The 19458-nt window shown below is 37.5% G+C and overlaps 1 protein-coding gene across 1 annotated transcript in view; it reads right to left on the bottom strand.

Moving 5' to 3' along the window:
• The window catches only part of WDR72 (WD repeat domain 72), a 229246-nt gene that overhangs the window by 74269 nt on the left and 135519 nt on the right, over positions 1–19458 (bottom strand). Inside the window, exons 15-18 of the mRNA XM_055537915.1 lie at positions 18579–19396; positions 15511–15607; positions 10201–10275; positions 77–272 (exon numbers count right to left, since the gene is read on the bottom strand). Coding sequence (XP_055393890.1) covers positions 77–272; positions 10201–10275; positions 15511–15607; positions 18579–19396 — 1186 coding nt within the window. The remainder of the gene's footprint in view (positions 1–76; positions 273–10200; positions 10276–15510; positions 15608–18578; positions 19397–19458) is intronic.

The raw sequence follows: 19458 nt of genomic DNA, 5'->3' as shown, positions 1-19458 counted from the left end.
AACTCATATTCTCAATATGCTCTGAGGAGTAGAAAAAGTTCTGATGAAAGAGATTGCCAATAAATTTTGCACTTACTTTGCAGAGGAAAAGTGTCTGTAGTACACTGTAACTCAGGTTCCTTGGCCCATTCGATCTTTGGCAGCATCTGCATCATCTCATAGTCACCATTCTTTGCCACAGACTCTGGTTCACTGTTGACTGGTGTCTTTCTTAAAGTCTTCATGTGCTTCTGAACTTCTGCTAAAAGAACAGCTTGTATTGCTTCAGTTACCTGTAAAATTTATTTTTTAAATTGAATTATTTTTAGGGTTCACAAATGCTCGGGGTCTTATATAAACCCCCAAGCCTGGAATTTTGATTTGAACGTCTCACATAAATTGTAATGCTCCATTCCACCAGAATTACTATCAGAAACAACTGAAATGCAGCTACTGGAAACTAGCATCCAAGTCATCATACTGTTCTTTTAAAACAAAACTCAAGAGATTATAAAAGGAAAATTTAAAGAAATTCTCCATTCTTTCTCATAAAATATTTTCATTTTCACCAGAAAACAAAATTTGAATATATTACATTGTTCTTAAAGACAGGTTTAGTTTCTGAGTGCCTAGTACAATTTAACTAAACACACTTGATTTTAAAAATACAGAAAATTAAAGACAAAACTTTAATAATAAATCTCACTAAACCGTGTATATGTGTAAATAGTTTCACATGGCTTAAAACAGTGCAAAGCCTGCCTTCCAGTTATTGTACATAGCCAGTCAAGAACCACAGTTGAGGGGAGAGGGAAGGGGAATATTTATCATGAGGTATCCAGTGGTAGTAAAGTGGATTGGTATTGTACCTGTCTCCTGAGAACCCAGTGTGCAGGTCAAGAAGCAACAGTTAGAACCGGGCATGGAACAACAAACTGGTTCAAAATTGGAAAAGGAATATATATGCCAATGCTGTATATTGTCACCCTGCTTATTTAACTTACATGCAGAGTACATCATGTGAAATGCCAGGCTGGATGAATGATAAGCTAGAATCAAGAAATATAAACAATCTCAGATATGCAGATGATACCACTCCAATGGCAGAAAGCAAAGAGGAACTAAAGAACGAACGTCTTAATGAGGGTCAAAGAGAAGGGTGAAAAAGAGGGCTTAAAACTTAACATTCAAAAAAACTAAGATCATGCCATTCGGTCTCATCACTCATGACAAATAGATGGGAACAAAGTGGCAAAAGTGACAGATTTTATCTTCTTGGGCTCCAAAATTACAGCAGACAGTAACTGCAGTCATGAAATTAAAAAACACTTGCTCTGTGGAAGGAAAGCTATGACAAACCTAGACAACATATTAAAAAGCAGACACATCACTCTGCCGACAAAGTCTGTAGAGTTAAAGCTATGGTGTTTCCAGTAGTTGTATACAGATGTGACAGTTGGACCATAAAGAAGGCTGAATGCTGAAGAATTAATGCTTTCAAATTGTGGTGCTGGAGAAGACTCTTTAAGAGTCCCTTGGACAGCAAGGATATCAATCTTAAAGGAAATCAACCCTGAATATTCATTGGAAGGAGTGATGCTGAATCGGAAACTCTAATACTTTGGCCACCTGATGCGAAGAGCTGACTCATTGGAAAAGACCCTGATGCTGGGAAAGATTGAAGGTGGGAGGAGAAGGGGGAGACAGAGGATGGGATGGTTGGATAGCATCACTGACTCAATGGACATGAATTTGAGCAAGCTCCGGGAAATAGTGAAAGACAGGGAAGCCTGGCGTGGTACAGTCCACGGTGTCACAAAGAGTCAGACATGACTTAGCAACTAAATAATAACAGCAATCTTGTGAGACTTTTAGGCTCCAGGGACACTCAGAGAGTTTATGCTGATGGCAGATGCTCAGTAAACAGCAGGGGCAGAAGAAACTCTATTTTAAACTCTATTCTAGAGTTTTAAATATAGGGAACATCCAGAAAGTATCAGAGTAGTTTCCTGATCACTGATCATCCCCCTATTCTTGGCACTCAGATGCTTGGTTGGGTTGTGGCAAAAAGGTTCATGAATGATGTGATTTTACTACTGCACACCGGATCTATTAACATTGTAGTACTGCCTGTTACAATAAAGGTACATAATCCTTACTCACGCATATTATGTGATGAGATATTCAACACTGTGAACGCTGTTGCAAACCATGAATACAATATAAAATTCTACACATTATGGTACTGATGACTCATGCTTATTAATATCTACCATATGCTGAAACATATATTAACTATTAGCTGTGATATCTACTAACATACTATTTTAGATCACAATAAGTAAACCACACTTATCATATAGATATTATGAGGGGAAAACCTGTATTAATTATTCATGGATAATTTTACATCATTGAATTTATGTCACTTTAATTTTATCACACATTTTATTTGATAGCACTGCCTCCAAGATATGAGTGGTGTGGTATAAAGAGAAAGAGATCTCAATCTGAAATGAGAAGGTCCAAGTTTCTGATCTGACTATGACAGTTATTACAAATGCAACTTTTGACAAGTTATGTACTTCTCTGGGACTTTAGGGGACACATGTATACCTATGGCTGACTCATGTTGCTATTTGACAGAAAACAACAAAATTCTGTAAAGCCTTCAATTAAAAAAAAAAAAACCAAAACCCCAAAACAACAATATGTGATGCTCAGAGAGGCTAAGATGAGAGCTTTCCATCACAGTAAGCTGTATGGAACTTGCTTCTGTTTCTACATATAAAAATCAGGAAGATATTGGAGGATATCCTTGGACCTGTAGTACATCCAGACTATGGTCTGTCCCTCGGAATGAGCAGATTGGCCATATGCTCCCACAGGATTATGGATGCCCTCTCACGACTGTGATTTAGCATGTCCTCTATCTACCAGATATAATATTCTATAACAACCTGGATCAATATTCTTTCTTAAAAATATACAGAGATTTATGGAACTTCAGTTAATATGTCTAATTATTAGATTGACCACATTTTGTAATTGTTAAATTTTGTAACTTTTTAACATCTATGTCACTATAAATATGTACTGCAGGAATAATTAATATGAGTATCATTAAAAAACAAGATGAAGTAGAAACAGCAGGATAAAACATATTTACTGCGATGAGCAGGACAGTCGGAGCCACAGAACTTAAAAAGTGAATACAGAATGGCACGTACCCAGTTGGAAGCAAACTCAAAATATGCATTTTGTGCTCAGTGTGAGATCAATACTCAGAGACATGGTACAATTTATATAAGCATATAATACTGCTATGGTATCTGTTATACACTGAACACTGCTGCTGTTTCTGCTGCTAAATCGCTTCAGTCGTGTCCGATTCTGTGCGACCCCACAGATGGCCTACCACCAGGCTCCCCCATCTCTGGGATTCTCCAAGCAAGAACATTGGAGTGGGTTGCCATTTCCTTCTCCAAACTAACACTGAACACTAAAATCATGCAAATAGAGTTGAAATAGATTTTGTGTACTTTAAAACTATACATGATAGAAGGTAAAATTTAATGATAGTTTCTGACTATTGATACTTAAGTCTCTCTAGCATGTAAATACAGTAGATAAATTTTGTAGATAGGTAGTATACATAGAATTTTTCCCAACAAATATAAAATCTATAGATATTATATAACTTTGTAATGATAATAATGAACCGGAATTGAAAGCACAATGCAATAAAGCTGTCTCCCAAATGCATATATAGTTTTTCCTGAAAAGATAGATACATGAAGCATTACAATTTATAAAAGAAGGTGCAGATTTAAAATGAAGTTTGAAAATCCATTGACTGAGAAAAGAGAGCCACATCTGGACCATACTTATTAGCTGGAAGCATTACTGTGCCATACTACTGCTGCTGCTGCTGCTGTCCCTTCAGTCGTGTCCGACTCTGTGCGACCCCAGAGACGGCAGCCCACCATGCTCCCCCGTCCCTGGGATTCTCCAGGCAAGAACACTGGAGTGGGTTGCCATTTCCTTCTCCAATGCATGAAAGTGAAAAGTGAAAGTGAAGTCGCTCAGTCATGTCTGACTCTTAGCGACCCCATGGACTGCAGCCTACCAGGCTCCTCTGTCCATGAGATTTTCCAGGCAAGAGTACTGGAGTGGGGTGCCATAGCAAGCTAAATTTTTTTAATGGTTTTCTGCTAACACCTTGAAACAGCAAAGTATTGTAAAATAGTACACAGCATTATGAAGACTCATAAGAGCCCCTGTGGCCTGCATTTGGTTTCAATGTCCAGACTTTCTGGTATAAAGGCATTTTCCCAACAGTCAGACTCACACTAGCCTTTCATGTCTTTTCATCATTTCCTTGAAAAAACAATACTTCTGGTGGCCTGGATTTCATGGTTTCACCTACCAGTGTTAGAGTATAAAATCCAAAGAACTTTAGTGTTGCTTCAGAAATGTGCAAGTTAGCAACCCCAAAACTCGCTGTTGCTTCTCCAGCATTTATTTCTATGTCAGGCATATTTCATGTGTAAGAAACAAAAGAGACAATCTGCAAACTCTTTCATCTGCAAAATTAACTTGTTCTTACTTCTTTGCTTAAAAATACCCCCTTCAATTTCTGAAGTAGGATTTCGCTCTGTTTTACAAAATCATTACCATTGCCAGTGTTCTTAAAATACATTAAAAAGCAGATTCAAATTAACATGTTTAACTACTTAAATGAACACCTTTATAAGGAATTTGAGGATTGGTTATTGAAGCATTTATATGTATATTTGCAACAGCCTCTGTTTTGCCTGAAGGACCCAGGAATTCTCATTTCTATAGTATCTGTCCTGTGCTCAGATGCTCAGTCATGTCCAACTCTTTGCGACCTCATGGACTGTAGCCTGCCAGGCCCCTCTGTCCATAGGATTTCCCAGGCAAGAATACTGGAGTGGGTCACCATTTTCTTCTCCAGGGGATCTTCCCAACCCAGAGATCGAACCTGAATCTCTTACATTTCCTACATTGACAGGCGGATTTACCTCTAGCGTCACCTGGGAAGCCTCATTTCTACTTTACACATGAGGAAACTAAATAATCAACAAGTTAAACCTATCTTCCAGAATCATTTATCAGGTTAGTGGCAGAAATGAGAGAACTCTGAAGCTTAAACGTCATACAGAGTGAGTAATAAATGCTCCAGTAATATGTGTCCTGCTGCCAGCATTCTAACAAGGTCATAGAATCATAGAACCTTAAGGTCCATTAGTCCAAATATGTCCAAACTACATTAAAATTTATTTGATGGTCAAACGGACAACTACAAAAGATCTTTAATTGGAGCAATTCAGAATAAATATTCTGCTGAATTCTTTTTTCCCTGAGAATTTTTTTCTCCGCTGAGAAATTCTTTGGCTACTGGGGAAAAAAAATTCCATCTTTAATAGAGACTCTTTTAGGGTGCTTAGCAAATCTGCTGGTAAAGTTAACATATACTGATGTTTATTTGATTAACACAGAGGCTTTTTCATAGCTATTCAGACATTCACTAAATATTTATTAACAGGCTGCTGTCACTTCTGCTTTTCTGTGCATTAGTGAAAGCAGTGAGTGAGACAGGCAAAGTCCCTGCTCTCAGCAAGCTTCTGTAACAGTGAAAAGACAGAAAATAAGCAAGCAAAAAACAAATTCTAGCCTTGGTAAATTCAAAAAAATTGAAATCATTCCAAGCATCTTTTCTGACCACAATGCAGTAAGATTAGATCTCAATTACAGGAGAAAAACTATTAAAAAATCCAACATATGGAGGCTGAACAACACGCTGCTGAATAACCAACAAATCACAGAAGAAATCAAAAAAGAAATCAAAATTTGCATAGAAACGAATGAAAATGAAAACACAACAACCCAAAACCTGTGGGACACAGTAAAAGCAGTCCTAAGGGGAAAGTTCATAGCAATACAGGCACACCTCAAGAAACAAGAAAAAAGTCAAATAAATAACCTAACTCTACACCTAAAGCAACTAGAAAAGGAAGAAATGAAGAACCCCAGGGTTAGTAGAAGGAAAGAAATCTTAAAAATTAGAGCAGAAATAAATGCAAAAGAAACAAAAGAGACCATAGCAAAAATCAACAAAACCAAAAGCTGGTTCTTTGAAAGGATAAATAAAATTGACAAACCATTAGCCAGACTCATCAAGAAACAAAGGGAGAAAAATCAAATCAATAAAATTAGAAATGAAAATGGAGAGATCACAACAGACAACACAGAAATACAAAGGATCATAAGAGACTACTATCAACAATTATATGCCAATAAAATGGACAACGAGGAAGAAATGGACAAATTCTTAGAAAAGTACAACTTTCCAAAACTCGATCAGGAAGAAATAGAAAATCTTAACAGACCCATCACAAGCACGGAAATTGAAACTGTAATCAAAAATCTTCCAGCAAACAAAAGCCCAGGTCCAGACGGCTTCACAGCTGAATTCTACCAAAAATTTAGAGAAGAGCTAACACCTATCCTGCTCAAACTCTTCCAGAAAATTGCAGAGGATGGTAAACTTCCCAACTCATTCTATGAGGCCACCATCACCCTAATACCAAAACCTGACAAAGATGCCACAAAAAAAGAAAACCACAGGCCAATATCACTGATGAACATAGATGCAAAAATCCCTAACAAAATTCTAGCAATCAGAATCCAACAACACATTAAAAAGATCATACACCATGACCAAGTGGGCTTTATCCCAGGGATGCAAGGATTCTTCAATATCCGCAAATCAATCAATGTAATACACCACATTAACAAATTGAAAAATAAAAACCATATGATTATCTCAATAGATGCAGAGAAAGCCTTTGACAAAATTCAACATCCATTTATGATCAAAACTCTCCAGAAAGCAGGAATAGAAGGAACATACCTCAACATAATCAAAGCTATATATGACAAACCCACAGCAAACATTATCCTCAACGGTGAAAAATTGAAAGCATTTCCTCTAAAGTCAGGAACAAGACAAGGGTGCCCACTTTCACCATTACTATTCAACATAGTTTTGGAAGTTTTGGCCACAGCAATCAGAACAGAAAAAGAAATAAAAGGAATACAAATTGGAAAAGAAGAAGTAAAGCTCTCACTGTTTGCAGATGACATGATCCTCTACATAGAAAACCCTAAAGACTCCACCAGAAAATTACTAGAACTAATCAATGACTATAGTAAAGTTGCAGGATATAAAATCAACACCCAGAAATCCCTTGCATTCCTATACACTAATAATGAGAAAACAGAAAGAGAAATTAAGGAAACAATTCCATTCACCATTGCAACGGAAAGAATAAAATACTTAGGAATATATCTACCTAAAGAATCTAAAGACCTATATATAGAAAACTATAAAACACTGGTGAAAGAAATCAAAGAGGACACTAACAGATGGAGAAATATACCATGTTCATGGATTGGAAGAATCAATATAGTGAAAATGAGTATATTACCCAAAGCAATCTATAGATTCAATGCAATCCCTATCAAGCTACCAACAGCATTCTTCACAGAGCTAGAACAAATAATTTCACAATTTGTATGGAAAAACAAAAAACCTCGAATAGCCAAAGCGATCTTGAGAAAGAAGAATGGAACTGGAGGAATCAACCTACCTGACTTCAGGCTCTACTATGAAGCCACAGTTATCAAGACAGTATGGTACTGGCACAAAGACAGAAATATAGATCAATGGAACAAAATAGAAAGCCCAGAGATAAATCCACGCACATATGGACACCTTATTTTCGACAAAGGAGGCAAGAATATACAATGGATTAAAGACAATCTCTTTAACAAGTGGTGCTGGGAACTCTGGTCAACCACTTGTAAAAGAATGAAACTAGAACACTTTCTAACACCATACACAAAAATAAACTCAAAATGGATTAAAGATCTAAATGTAAGACCAGAAACTATAAAACTCCTAGAGGAGAACATAGGCAAAACACTCTCTGACATACATCACAGCAGGATCCTCTATGACCCACCTCCCAGAATATTGGAAATAAAAGCAAAAATAAACAAATGGGACCTAATTAACCTTAAAAGCTTCTGCACATCAAAGGAAACTATTAGCAAGGTGAAAAGACAGCCTTCAGAATGGGAGAAGATAATAGCAAATGAAGCAACTGACAAACAACTAATCTCGAGAATATACAAGCAACTCCTACAGCTCAACTCCAGAAAAATAAATGACCCAATCAAAAAATGGGCCAAAGAACTAAATAGACATTTCTCCAAAGAAGACATACAGATGGCTAACAAACACATGAAAAGATGCTCAACATCACTCATTATCAGAGAAATGCAAATCAAAACCACTATGAGGTACCATTTCACACCAGTCAGAATGGCTGCGATCCAAAAGTCTACAAGTAATAAATGCTGGAGAGGGTGTGGAGAAAAGGGAACCCTCTTACACTGTTGGTGGGAATGCAAACTAGTACAGCCACTATGGAGAACAGTGTGGAGATTCCTTAAAAAACTGGAAATAGACATGCCTTATGATCCAGCAATCCCACTGCTGGGCATACACACTGAGAAAACCAGAAGGGAAAGAGACACGAGTACCCCAATGTTCATCGCAGCACTGTTTATAATAGCCAGGACATGGAAGCAACCTAGATGTCCATCAGCAGATGAATGGATAAGAAAGCAGTGGTACATATACACAATGGAGTATTATTCAGCCATTAAAAAGAATACATTTGAATCAGTTCTAATGAGGTGGATGAAACTGGAGCCTATTATCCAGAGTGAAGTAAGCCAGAAAGAAAAACACCAATACAGTATACTAACGCATATATATGGAATTTAGAAAGATGGTAACAATAACCCTGTGTACGAGACAGCAAAAGAGACACCGATGTATAGAACAGTCTTATGGACTCTGTGGGAGAGGGAGAGGGTGGGAAGATTTGGGAGAATGGCATTGAAACATGTAAAATATCATGTATGAAATGAGTTGCCAGTCCAGGTTCGATGCACGATACTGGATGCTTGGGGCTGGTGCACTGGGACGACCCAGAGGGATGGAATGGGGAGGGAGGAGGGAGGAGGGTTCAGGATGGGGAACACATGTATACCTGTGGCAGATTCATTTTGATATTTGGCAAATCTAATACAGTTATGTTAAGTTTAAAAATAAAATAAAATTAAAAAAAAAAAAATCTCCATTAAAAGCAAGCCTAACAAAGAAAATAAAAATAGATACTGTGACAGTGACTGGAGCAGTGGGGAGAGACAGGGTACAGTGACAATATTAGATGGAATGATCAGGGAAGACTTCTCTGAGAAATTGGCTTTTAAGCAAAGATCCAAATGATGAATGGGAAAAAATGAGAATTCTAGTCTGAGAGAACAGGAAGGTCCTGAGGTGGAAATGAGCTTCGTGAGTTCTGGATATAATAAGCAGATCAGTGTGGCTAGTGAGGACGGGGGAGAATGATGAGGAAAGAGGTCAGGCTGGGGCAAATCATGTAGGCCATGGCTTTAATGACCATCCCAACTGTGTTACTTGGTTTCATGGTATCAACCCCCACAGTCTGTTCTGAATCGACTTTCTTTGTTTTCTTGTAACCAAAAATAACCATTTGTAATTGGCTTTATTGCTATGCTTGTCTTGCAAATGTGACATTTATTTAGCCCATGAAGAATAAAGTTCCAGTTAATATTCATCTAATCAATGCACAGATATTTATTGTATTATGTACAAAGCTATCCACACACACACAAACAATCCTTGAAATAAGGAAAAGACTTAAATTGGACATTGAGTAAACGAGGTCTCTAAATCAGCTCACAAATGAAAAGGAGAGAAAAATGATCTCTAATCATACCTATCAGATTCACAAGCTTAGGGACCTTTCCATCTAATATTGAAATCAAATAATAAACACTTGCCTCAGTGGGCACTAAAGTAAACACCTCTTCATCAGCCCCCTCTGTTCATGCCCCTAACTTGGTGCATCCCTGCATGTTCTTTTCCACTTTTCTCTCATTGTTAATCTCTGTATCAGTGCTATTAAATAAAATACCCTGGAAGAAAACACAAGAGTACCTACTTATGTATATTCTCAGGTAGAGGGGAATATGAAGGAAATGTAGCAGCAAGGAACTCTTCCAATAACTTCACGAAATGAACTGTTATCATACCTGAACAGACTGGTCTCTCCAACAGGAAATTAGCTTCAAAAGTGAAACGTCAGCTTCAGGTAGATGAGATTCACTCTTATCTAAAAATATATAGAACACATTTGTATCTTGAGAGTATTAAACATGGAAGCAGCCCAATGATCTTCAACCCTGACTGCACACTGAAATCACTTGGGAGCCTTTTTCCCCCCACAAAAATCAGTCTTCCAGTGATTCTGGTCTAATAGGTCCTAGGGTGAGAATGGGGTAGGTATTAATACTTTTTAAAAGTACCTTAGATGATTTTCATATATAGCCAGAGTCAAGAAACATTAATTAACATATATGTATTTCTAATAATTATCCTAATACACATTCACATCAAATCAAACTCATATTTATACCTTAAACCCATTTTCTGTACCTTTTTGCCACCAAAATGCAATGACTAACATTTTCCTCAAAACAGATTACTGAATTTCACAACTCCTTCCTCATACAAGTAGTTCCTGAAATTCTACCTTGCCATGAATTAGTATCTATCACACAGAAAACCCTATAAAAAACTTCCTTTGATTTGTCCTTACCCAGCTATACTACTCTGATCAATAGGTATAGCACTTATGTTTTAATTTGACTCATTTTGTTATGTATCGTTTCTTTTAAATTTGCCCTTTTGAATGTCCTTTCTATCTATTTGCCCTAATGTTCAGTGCGAAATTTTAAGGGTGAGCTATGGCTTAGTTTATTTAAATTGATCCACAGAGTGTCCAACAGTTCCCTACACAAAAAAGCACTTAATAAGTGCCTTTTCATTAATTGAAAATGGACATATTATCATCCAAATGAAAAAATCAATGAATTAAGGCTTTCTGATGGCTAAAGTATATTATCTAGGTGCCAGATCCAGGAGTGAGATAAGGAAGAGTGATGCAATCCTGCACTGGAGGGAAAATTGCTATAATTGTCTATTTAAATTAATGTATTAATGTATGTTTGAAATCCTGGATCAACTTAATTAGTTTTAGTCTAAGATGCTTTTCATTGAATTGCCATTTTATATATTAATAGACATGTATGTGTGTGTGTGTGTGCATATCTCACATTAGTGGGCAAGGGAGATTAATAGAAGGTATTGATATAATGTAAACTGGGGACATAAAAGAAATATATAAGAAACTTCTGACTCATTATTAATATCATTTTTCCCTATGGAACCTATGATATAAATTGGAAATGGCCAAGAACAGTATATAAAACATGTGAGCATGACAGAGCACTATGAGTTTGAAGTTGTTATCTTTCATTTCTTCATGAGCAGAGCAGGTAAAGGAGCATTTTCTTTTTATCTATTTCCTTTCTCCCTCTTTCATTTGGTTGACCTTGTGATTGCACCATCAAAGCTAAGTATTGGTCTCAACTGTAACTACTTACTGGCATCATAGGGTACTTCATAGTACACTTTAATGTGATGTTAAAACTTTAATATGAGATGGAAATGAGAGCCAACTTTTCTTGGCAATGTCAATGAGTTAAAGAATTAATTATAACTTCAGGGGAAAGATAAAAAGAAAACATCTCAGGCTTACCAATATTACTTAGCCATCATTTCTGATGATGGAAGTGGGTATTGGTTCCTGTCAGTCCTTCAGAATGAGCACCTCAGAGTACTATTTTATTCCTTAGGCTTGGACTTTATAGAATTAATAGCATGAAGTGAATCTCTCCTTTCTTTAACCTTCCATCTGCCAATTATTAAAACATAAAACCATGTTTCCTTTGCACCTAACTGAATTTTAAATGGTATAAATGCCACCTCTCAACATCAGGGAGATTGTTTGCTAATAACCCTAGTTGCTCAGGCTGCTTTGGTTGGGACAATCATAGGAAAAGTTGAGGCCTCCTTGGTTCTGGTTAGCAAATACCTGGGTCTCAGCAGAAGCCACTTACTGTTTTTGTTTTGTTGCTAAGCCATGTCTGACTCTTTTGCGACCCTATGGACTGTAGCCTACTAGGCTCACATGTCCATGGGATTCTCCAGGAAAGAATACTGGAGTGGGTTGCCATTTCCTTCTTCAGAGGATCTTCCCAACCCAGGGATTGAACCCACATCTCTTGCATTGGCAGATGAGTTGTTTACCACTGAGCCACTAAGGAAGCCCAGAAAACCACTTATATTATACCTTTAATTATAATCTCTTTCCCAGTGTTATAAAAAATAAAAATTAGAGTAAATAACCCTAATAATGACTACTACTTCAGGTAAAGGCAGGCAATCCAGACTAGGTCCTATAGAGGAAATATAACTTATAATCATAAATGTGAGAAATGGCCTGACATAGAAAGAGCAAGGAAGTTGGAATCAGATGGAGATGGACTGGAATCCTAGTCCTTCAGCTTGTTAGCTGGTTGACTATGCATGAGTCATCTAACTTCTCTGATCCCCAATTTCCCTAAGGATTAAACAGAGATAGATCCTCCTATTGTGCAGTGTTATTTCTATGTTAGTTGACATAATACATGTAAAGTTTGTGGACTTAATTCTTTGGACATACTGCTGCTAAGTCACTTCAGTAGTGTCCGACTCTGTGTGACCCCATAGATGGCAGCCCACCAGGTTCCCCAGTCCCCGGGATTCTCCAGGCAAGAACATTGGAGTGGGTTGCCATTTCCTTCTCCAATGCATGAAAGTGAAAAGTCAAAGTGAAGTCACTCAGTCGTGTCCAACTCTCAGCAACCCCATGGACTGCAACCCACCAGGCTCCTCCATCCATGGGATTTTCCAGGCAAGAGTACTGGAGTGGGGCACCATTGCCTTCTCCTTGGACATACTAGCAGCTTAATAATTGGAGACTATTAATAAACTCTCATTTTAAAATATTCTGAATGAATATTCTATTCAAAAGCCCTGAGAGGGCCACCGTGCAACTGTTATTCAGGTCATCCCAATGTATTAATCATATGCTACACAACTTTGGAAGTAAAAAGCACATCAAATCTGGAATCTTATTCTTATTTTCCAAATTCAGTAACTATGGCTTTTAAAGGAGTAGAAGATACACTTAAAGCTACATAAGTAGTAAGTGGCAGAACTGGATCTAGAACCTCAGTGGTTTATCTCCAAAACCATTGTTCTATTTTTTATCCATCCTCAATCCAAAAGTATTTGCTTAATTCCTTCCAAGCATTGTTCTGGGAACTGGGAGCACAGCAGTGAATAAAGCTGATCAAAAAAAAATTATTTAATAACCTCCCTGGAGCTTACATTTGAGTGGCAGGAGGTAGGTGGCAAATGAAAAAATGATATACAGCATGTCAGATGTTAAAAAGGATTATGGTCAAACAGGGAAAGGGGTAGAGTATGCTAGGGAGAATGGAGGGTGCCTGCATTGATAAGATGGCATTTGAGGATGAATTGAAGGCTAGAGGGTAGAGGTGGGGAACAGCAGGTTGACTTATATGGAATCTGGAGAAAGGGCCTTCCAGGCGGAGGGGACACTCAGTGCAAAGACCTTAAACCCTGCCTGATGTGTTCTAGAAAGAGTTAAAAAGGCAGCCTAGTTGGAAGTAGTGAAGCTAGGGATGAATACAAAGAGATGAGGTCAGATGGAGGCGTGTGTGAAGACACAGGTAGAGCAGCCAAGTTATACAGGGCCTCATGAGCTATTGTAAGGACTGTAGCTTTTATTCAGAGTGAAACAGAAGCTGCTGAAAAGTGTTAAGTAGTAGCATGAGGGCTTCCCTAGTGGCTCAGACAGTGAAGAATCCACCTGCAGTGCAGATAGACCTGGGTGTGATTCCTGGTTCTGGAAGATCTCCTGAAAAAAGGAATGACTACATATTCCAGTATTCTTGCCTGGAGAATCCAATGGACAGAGGAGCCTGGCAGGCTCAGTCCATGGGGTCACAGAGTCAGACATGACTGAGCAACTAACACACATGAGGTTCTGACTTAGTTTCAAATAGATCATTCTGGATATTTGGTTGGGATTAGAGTACAGGAGTCAAGAATAGCAGCAGAGGGTAGTTAGGAGCCTTCTGTATCCAGGCAAGAGGGGATGAAGTCTCACACCAGGCATTTGGCAGAATAATAGAGAGAAGAAGTCAGAATCTGGGATATGCTCTGAAGCTAGAACCAAAATGATTACTAAAAGTTTGGATGTGGAGTATGAGGAAAAGGAGAAAGACAAAATGGCATTAAAGTTCTTGGCCTGAATAACTGGAAAGATAGAATTGATGCTTTTGAACTGTGGTGTTGGAGAAGACTCTTGAAAGCCCCTTGGACTGCAAGGAGATCCAACCAGTCCATTCTGAAGGAGATCAGCCCTGGGATTTCTTTGGAAGGAATGATGCTAAAGCGGAAACTCCAGTACTTTGGCCACCTCATGCAAAGAGTTGACTCACTGGAAAAGACTCTGATGCTGGGAGGGGTTGGGGGCAGGAGGAGAAGGGGACGACAGAGGATGAGATGGCTGGATGGCATCACTGACTCGATGGACGTGAGTCTCAGTGAACTCCAGGAGTTGGTGATGGACAGGGAGGCCTGGCGTGCTGTGACTCATAGGGTCGCAAAGAGCTGGACACGACTGAGCAACTTGACTGAGCAACTGAACTGAACTGAACTGAGATGTCAAAGGAGACTTCCCTGGTAGCTCAGATGGTAAAAGCATCTGCCTACAATGCGGGAGACCTGGATTTAATCCCTGGGTTGGGAAGATCCCCTGGAGAAGGAAATGGCAACCCACTCCAGTATTCTTGCCTGGAAAATCCCATGGACAGAGGAGCTTGGCAGGCTACAGTCCATGGGGTCGCAAAGAGTCAGACATGACTGAGTCACTTCACTTGAGATGTCAAAAAATTGGATGAGGAGGTTTGGGAGATGAATTAGCCATTTGGCATCAAAACAAAATCTTAACACCAAGATTGTTACCCAGAAAAATTCAAAGACAAACTTCTGAAATAGCTGTAAAACTGTAAAGCTGTAAAACTACTTAATATAATACTTATATGGTAATAAAGATATTGATATAGGAAGCTTTCTCATAAATCATATGGGACCTTTATTTAATATTAAGTGTTTCCTTGCTGAAAAGTTTCGGACTTTTAGGCATTTCACAGATCATTTGAAAAATCCATTACATTACATCTTATAAGATACTTGTTCTAATAATGAAATTTCATATATATAGACAGAATATAAAACTATAACCATGTGAAACATAGACTAAATCAAACAGTAAACATACACCCTTCTCATTCTAAACTGTCGGATACTATCCAGTTATGGCACTTTTATTTCATATAAAAAAATTCAACTATATCTGTAACTACTTTACCATTTTGTAAATAACCGTAGAAGCTTGAAATATTCAGAATATCATTTCCAGGACTTTTCATCTTATTATGCACAGACTCGATTTTGAAAGCACTGTTGAGGAAAAATTTAAAAGATATTGTTAAATATGTATAAACATATTTTGAGAAACAAATTGAAGATATGACTGACTGCATGACCACTTTAACAAATTTGGGAATTGAACACATTATTTTTAGCAATGTATTTGACATTATTCTCTTTGGTGAATCTTATTTCCCCACTTTGACTTACCTAAAAGCCTAATCTCAATTCAATTGTGAATCTTGGTTTATTCAGAATTATTTTGTGATCCACTTTTACTGGAAGGCCATTGCTACTTTAAGTCATGTGATTTTGGCTAATGCAATAAGTTTTTGAATCCTAATATGTCATATCTGCCAAAGAATTATCCCCAGATACCATCAGGACTTGATGAAGGCAGTCTTTACCCTAGTCCAGTGATTCAATGGGGGAAAATTTCAGATACTATCCATAGATATTCTCAAAGGCAAATAGCTCTTTGCTTAAAATTTAGTTAAATCATGCACTCAGTTGTTAAGCATGCAAAGATTTCTTCACCTTCCTGACCACAGTGAAATGTGAGCAAAATGGCCACATTTATTGGAAAGATTTACTGTGAAAAATTCAATACACAGTATTTTGATTTCCTTAAATATGACACATAGTCCCCAAAAGCAGATCAAATCTGATGTGGCTTATTTAGGGACACAGTCTCTAATCCTGACACCTTCATTCAATAATTTATTTTAATGAAGAATTTTGTAAAGAATTAACTAACATGTGGCAATGATTTTAAGGCCTTTTAATGCATAGCATGCTAAAAGCCCTTAATCTCCCCTGAAGGGCTCCAGACACATCCTCCACATCCTGTATTCAGCATCAGGAATAAGCTCAGAATGAAAACCTCTGGTGATAGTAACTAAGTCCCTCATCTGCTCTGTCTGGTCATGATTAGGCTAACAAATAGAATTTGTTTTTAGAATTGAAGAAATCTTGCTGCTGCTGCTGCTGCTGCTAAGTCGCTTCAGTCGTGTCCAACTCTGTGTGACCCCAGAGATGGCAGCCCACCAGGCTCCCCGGTCCCTGGGATTTTCCAGGTAAGAACACCGGAGTGGGTTGCCATTTCCTTCTCCAGTGCATGAAAGTGAAAAGTGAAAGTGAAGTCGCTCAGTCGTGTCCGACTCTTCGCGACCCCATGGACTGCAGTGCACCAGGCTCCTCCGTCCATGGGATTTTCCAGGCAAGAGTACTGGAGTGGGGTGCCATTGCCTTCTCTGGAAGAAATCTTAACCATCACCTATTCTATTCACCTCATTTTGTAAATGAGGAAAGCAAGGCCCAAAGGGGCTAAGTGACCAGTCCAAAGCCACACTACTTTAACAACAAAACTGGGATTTGTTCTCAGGTCTTTAGAATTGGCTGACTATAATTTTTTTTTTATCATACATTAGGTGTTATTTAATTCTCTTATTAATAGAAAAGTGAAAGAAGCCTAACTGAAATTAAAATACACATATTATATATATATATATATGTTATAAACATGAAGTTATATATTATGTATAAATACATTATAATGAACAAAATAAAAAAATAGAGGAAATTTAAGTATAGGAATCATGGAAATTTACCAGTCTCTACTTTCTCATTATTATGGCCACCAAACAGAAAACGGAAAAACCCTATAGCATTGAAGCATTGAAATGGAAGGAAGCTTAACACTGAATCTATATAATCCATATGGACTTGCTACCAGACTGTAGGTTCACTGAAGGTAGGAAGTCTATTATATAGTACCTGGCACAGATTTGTTGAACTGAGCTCTTACCAAAGAATAGAAATGTCAAGGACCATTTACTACCATGTAATGAGCAGTTCAAACAGTACATCTTCTCCAAAGGCTTTCAGATGGTTTCATCTCACACTAATTATTCTCTTTCCTCTGATCATCTACAATACTTACCTATACTGCAAATGTTTCTTCTTGTTCTTTTAAGTGTTTTCTACTTACTTCATATGCATTATCTTCATCATTTGAAAGAGTTCCTACCCAAATAAAAATTTTATTTATGTTTCCTCTGTAAGCTAGTGCTAAGGACATATTCATTAAGCACTTGGTCAATCAAATAAAATCTTCTAACATCAGACTATGAAAAACTATATTAAAATTTAGCATGGGAGAAGGTAAATACAGAGTCAAGGTTAGCAATCAGGCTCTGGAATTAGACTGACGCCCGGCCTCAAATCAGCTTTCAAGGCTCTGAATTAATCTTGGGGTTGGTACTTTCTCTTCATAAGTCTCAATATCCTATCTATACATTAAGCAAAGTAATTGCACCTATATCCTAGCTTTGCTGTGCACATGGAATGAAATCATGTAGCCGGTGAAATCATGTGGCTTACACGGTGACTAGTAGATACTAAACACCCCCAAAATTGTAGCTATTATTACTAAGCCATACTTTCTATAAGTGAATTGATGGTAACCTCTTTTATATTAATATGCCAGAGTACAAATTAAATGGTGGGATTTGAGGTATGAAATTTTCAAATTTTTCGTTTCCTAATGATATATAAAATATATCATCAGAGGCATTTACTTTAATGCTTTTTGTTAATAGTTAATTCACAGCAAGTATAATGGATTTCAAATGTGTGTGAATCTGTTTATCTATCTACCCATCTATTGAACCATTCAACATCCAGTACTGTGAATTTTCTGGAACATATTATGAGACCAGTGGATATTTGCTGGATGAATCAATTTTAAAATATACAGATTTATTGTCCAAATATTTTTCCAATCTCAAAGAATTAAATGGAAGATTTTCTTAAATGTGTTTTGAGCTAAAGAAGATGTTGCTTATTTACTCTTTCCTTCCTTCTTTCCTTCCTTCCTTTAAAGGAAAGAAGGAAGAAATAAAAGGAGAAACAAGGGAGGCTAGAGAGCTAAATTTAACAAATAATAATAATTTTTTAATATCCTAAATAAGAAAAGTCAAAATCTCTAGGTATGTCTTACCTGTCCATTCCATATGCCAGTTCTAAGGGCATGTTAACTAACTTGTTAACTAAAAATAGTTTGCTCAATAAATAAACTATAGTGTTTGACTCTTGTAAAGAATCAGAATTATTTTCCAGTCCTTTTGGCATCCCAGAGTGATTTGGAAAAGTGGAAGTGTATTTATCTGACAAGTCCAAAACTTTTCTAGAAAATAAATTCACTTTTGAATAGTCTTTTTTCATTTCAGTATTGTGTAAATCCCAACCTGGCAGCATCAATGAAAAGTGATCTTCATTTGCAGCAAGTCCTAAAGAAACAGGACCCTGAAGCTTTAAAATATTGAGATGCTTAATGCAGAGATTATCTAATTCTTTATCCACTCCCCATGGCAAAAGGCAAGATAGGAGCAATTTAGCTGTGTCTATTGTGAGGTTGGCATCGACTTTTCTTGATTGCTTAGGGTGCATCTTTTTGAAGCTCTTTATTTTCTTCTGCTTTTTAATGCCATCATTTTCTTCTGATAATTTGATGGCGTTATCTCCTTGGGCTGGGCTTTCACCAACAGGCTTGGCATGTACCTCCGTAGAGAGAGGACCACAGACAGTTTTATTTCTTTTCAGTGTCAGTGTTGTCTTCTCTACTGTACTTTTGGCTCTTCTCAGAATCTCACTGCAGTAGAATGAATTGGAAGGGTCAACATCACAGATTGGAGTCGGTAGCAAAAGTTCAAGAAGGCTTTCCAGATCAAAAAGAAGTATATGAAAGCCAATGTTACTCCATTTTGTCTTCACAAGCAAGACATTAAAAGGTCCCGAGAAAGACTTGGCATCAGCAACCTGAGGGAGATTTTTAAAATGTATGTCAAAGTTCTTATTTTTTAAGTGATTTTATTAAAGTT

Source organism: Bubalus kerabau, chromosome 10 (assembly GCF_029407905.1).
Source record: "Bubalus kerabau isolate K-KA32 ecotype Philippines breed swamp buffalo chromosome 10, PCC_UOA_SB_1v2, whole genome shotgun sequence".
NCBI lineage: Eukaryota > Metazoa > Chordata > Mammalia > Artiodactyla > Bovidae > Bubalus > Bubalus kerabau.
The sequence above is the reverse complement of the archived record's forward strand: the minus strand, read 5'-3'. Positions and strand labels throughout refer to the sequence as shown.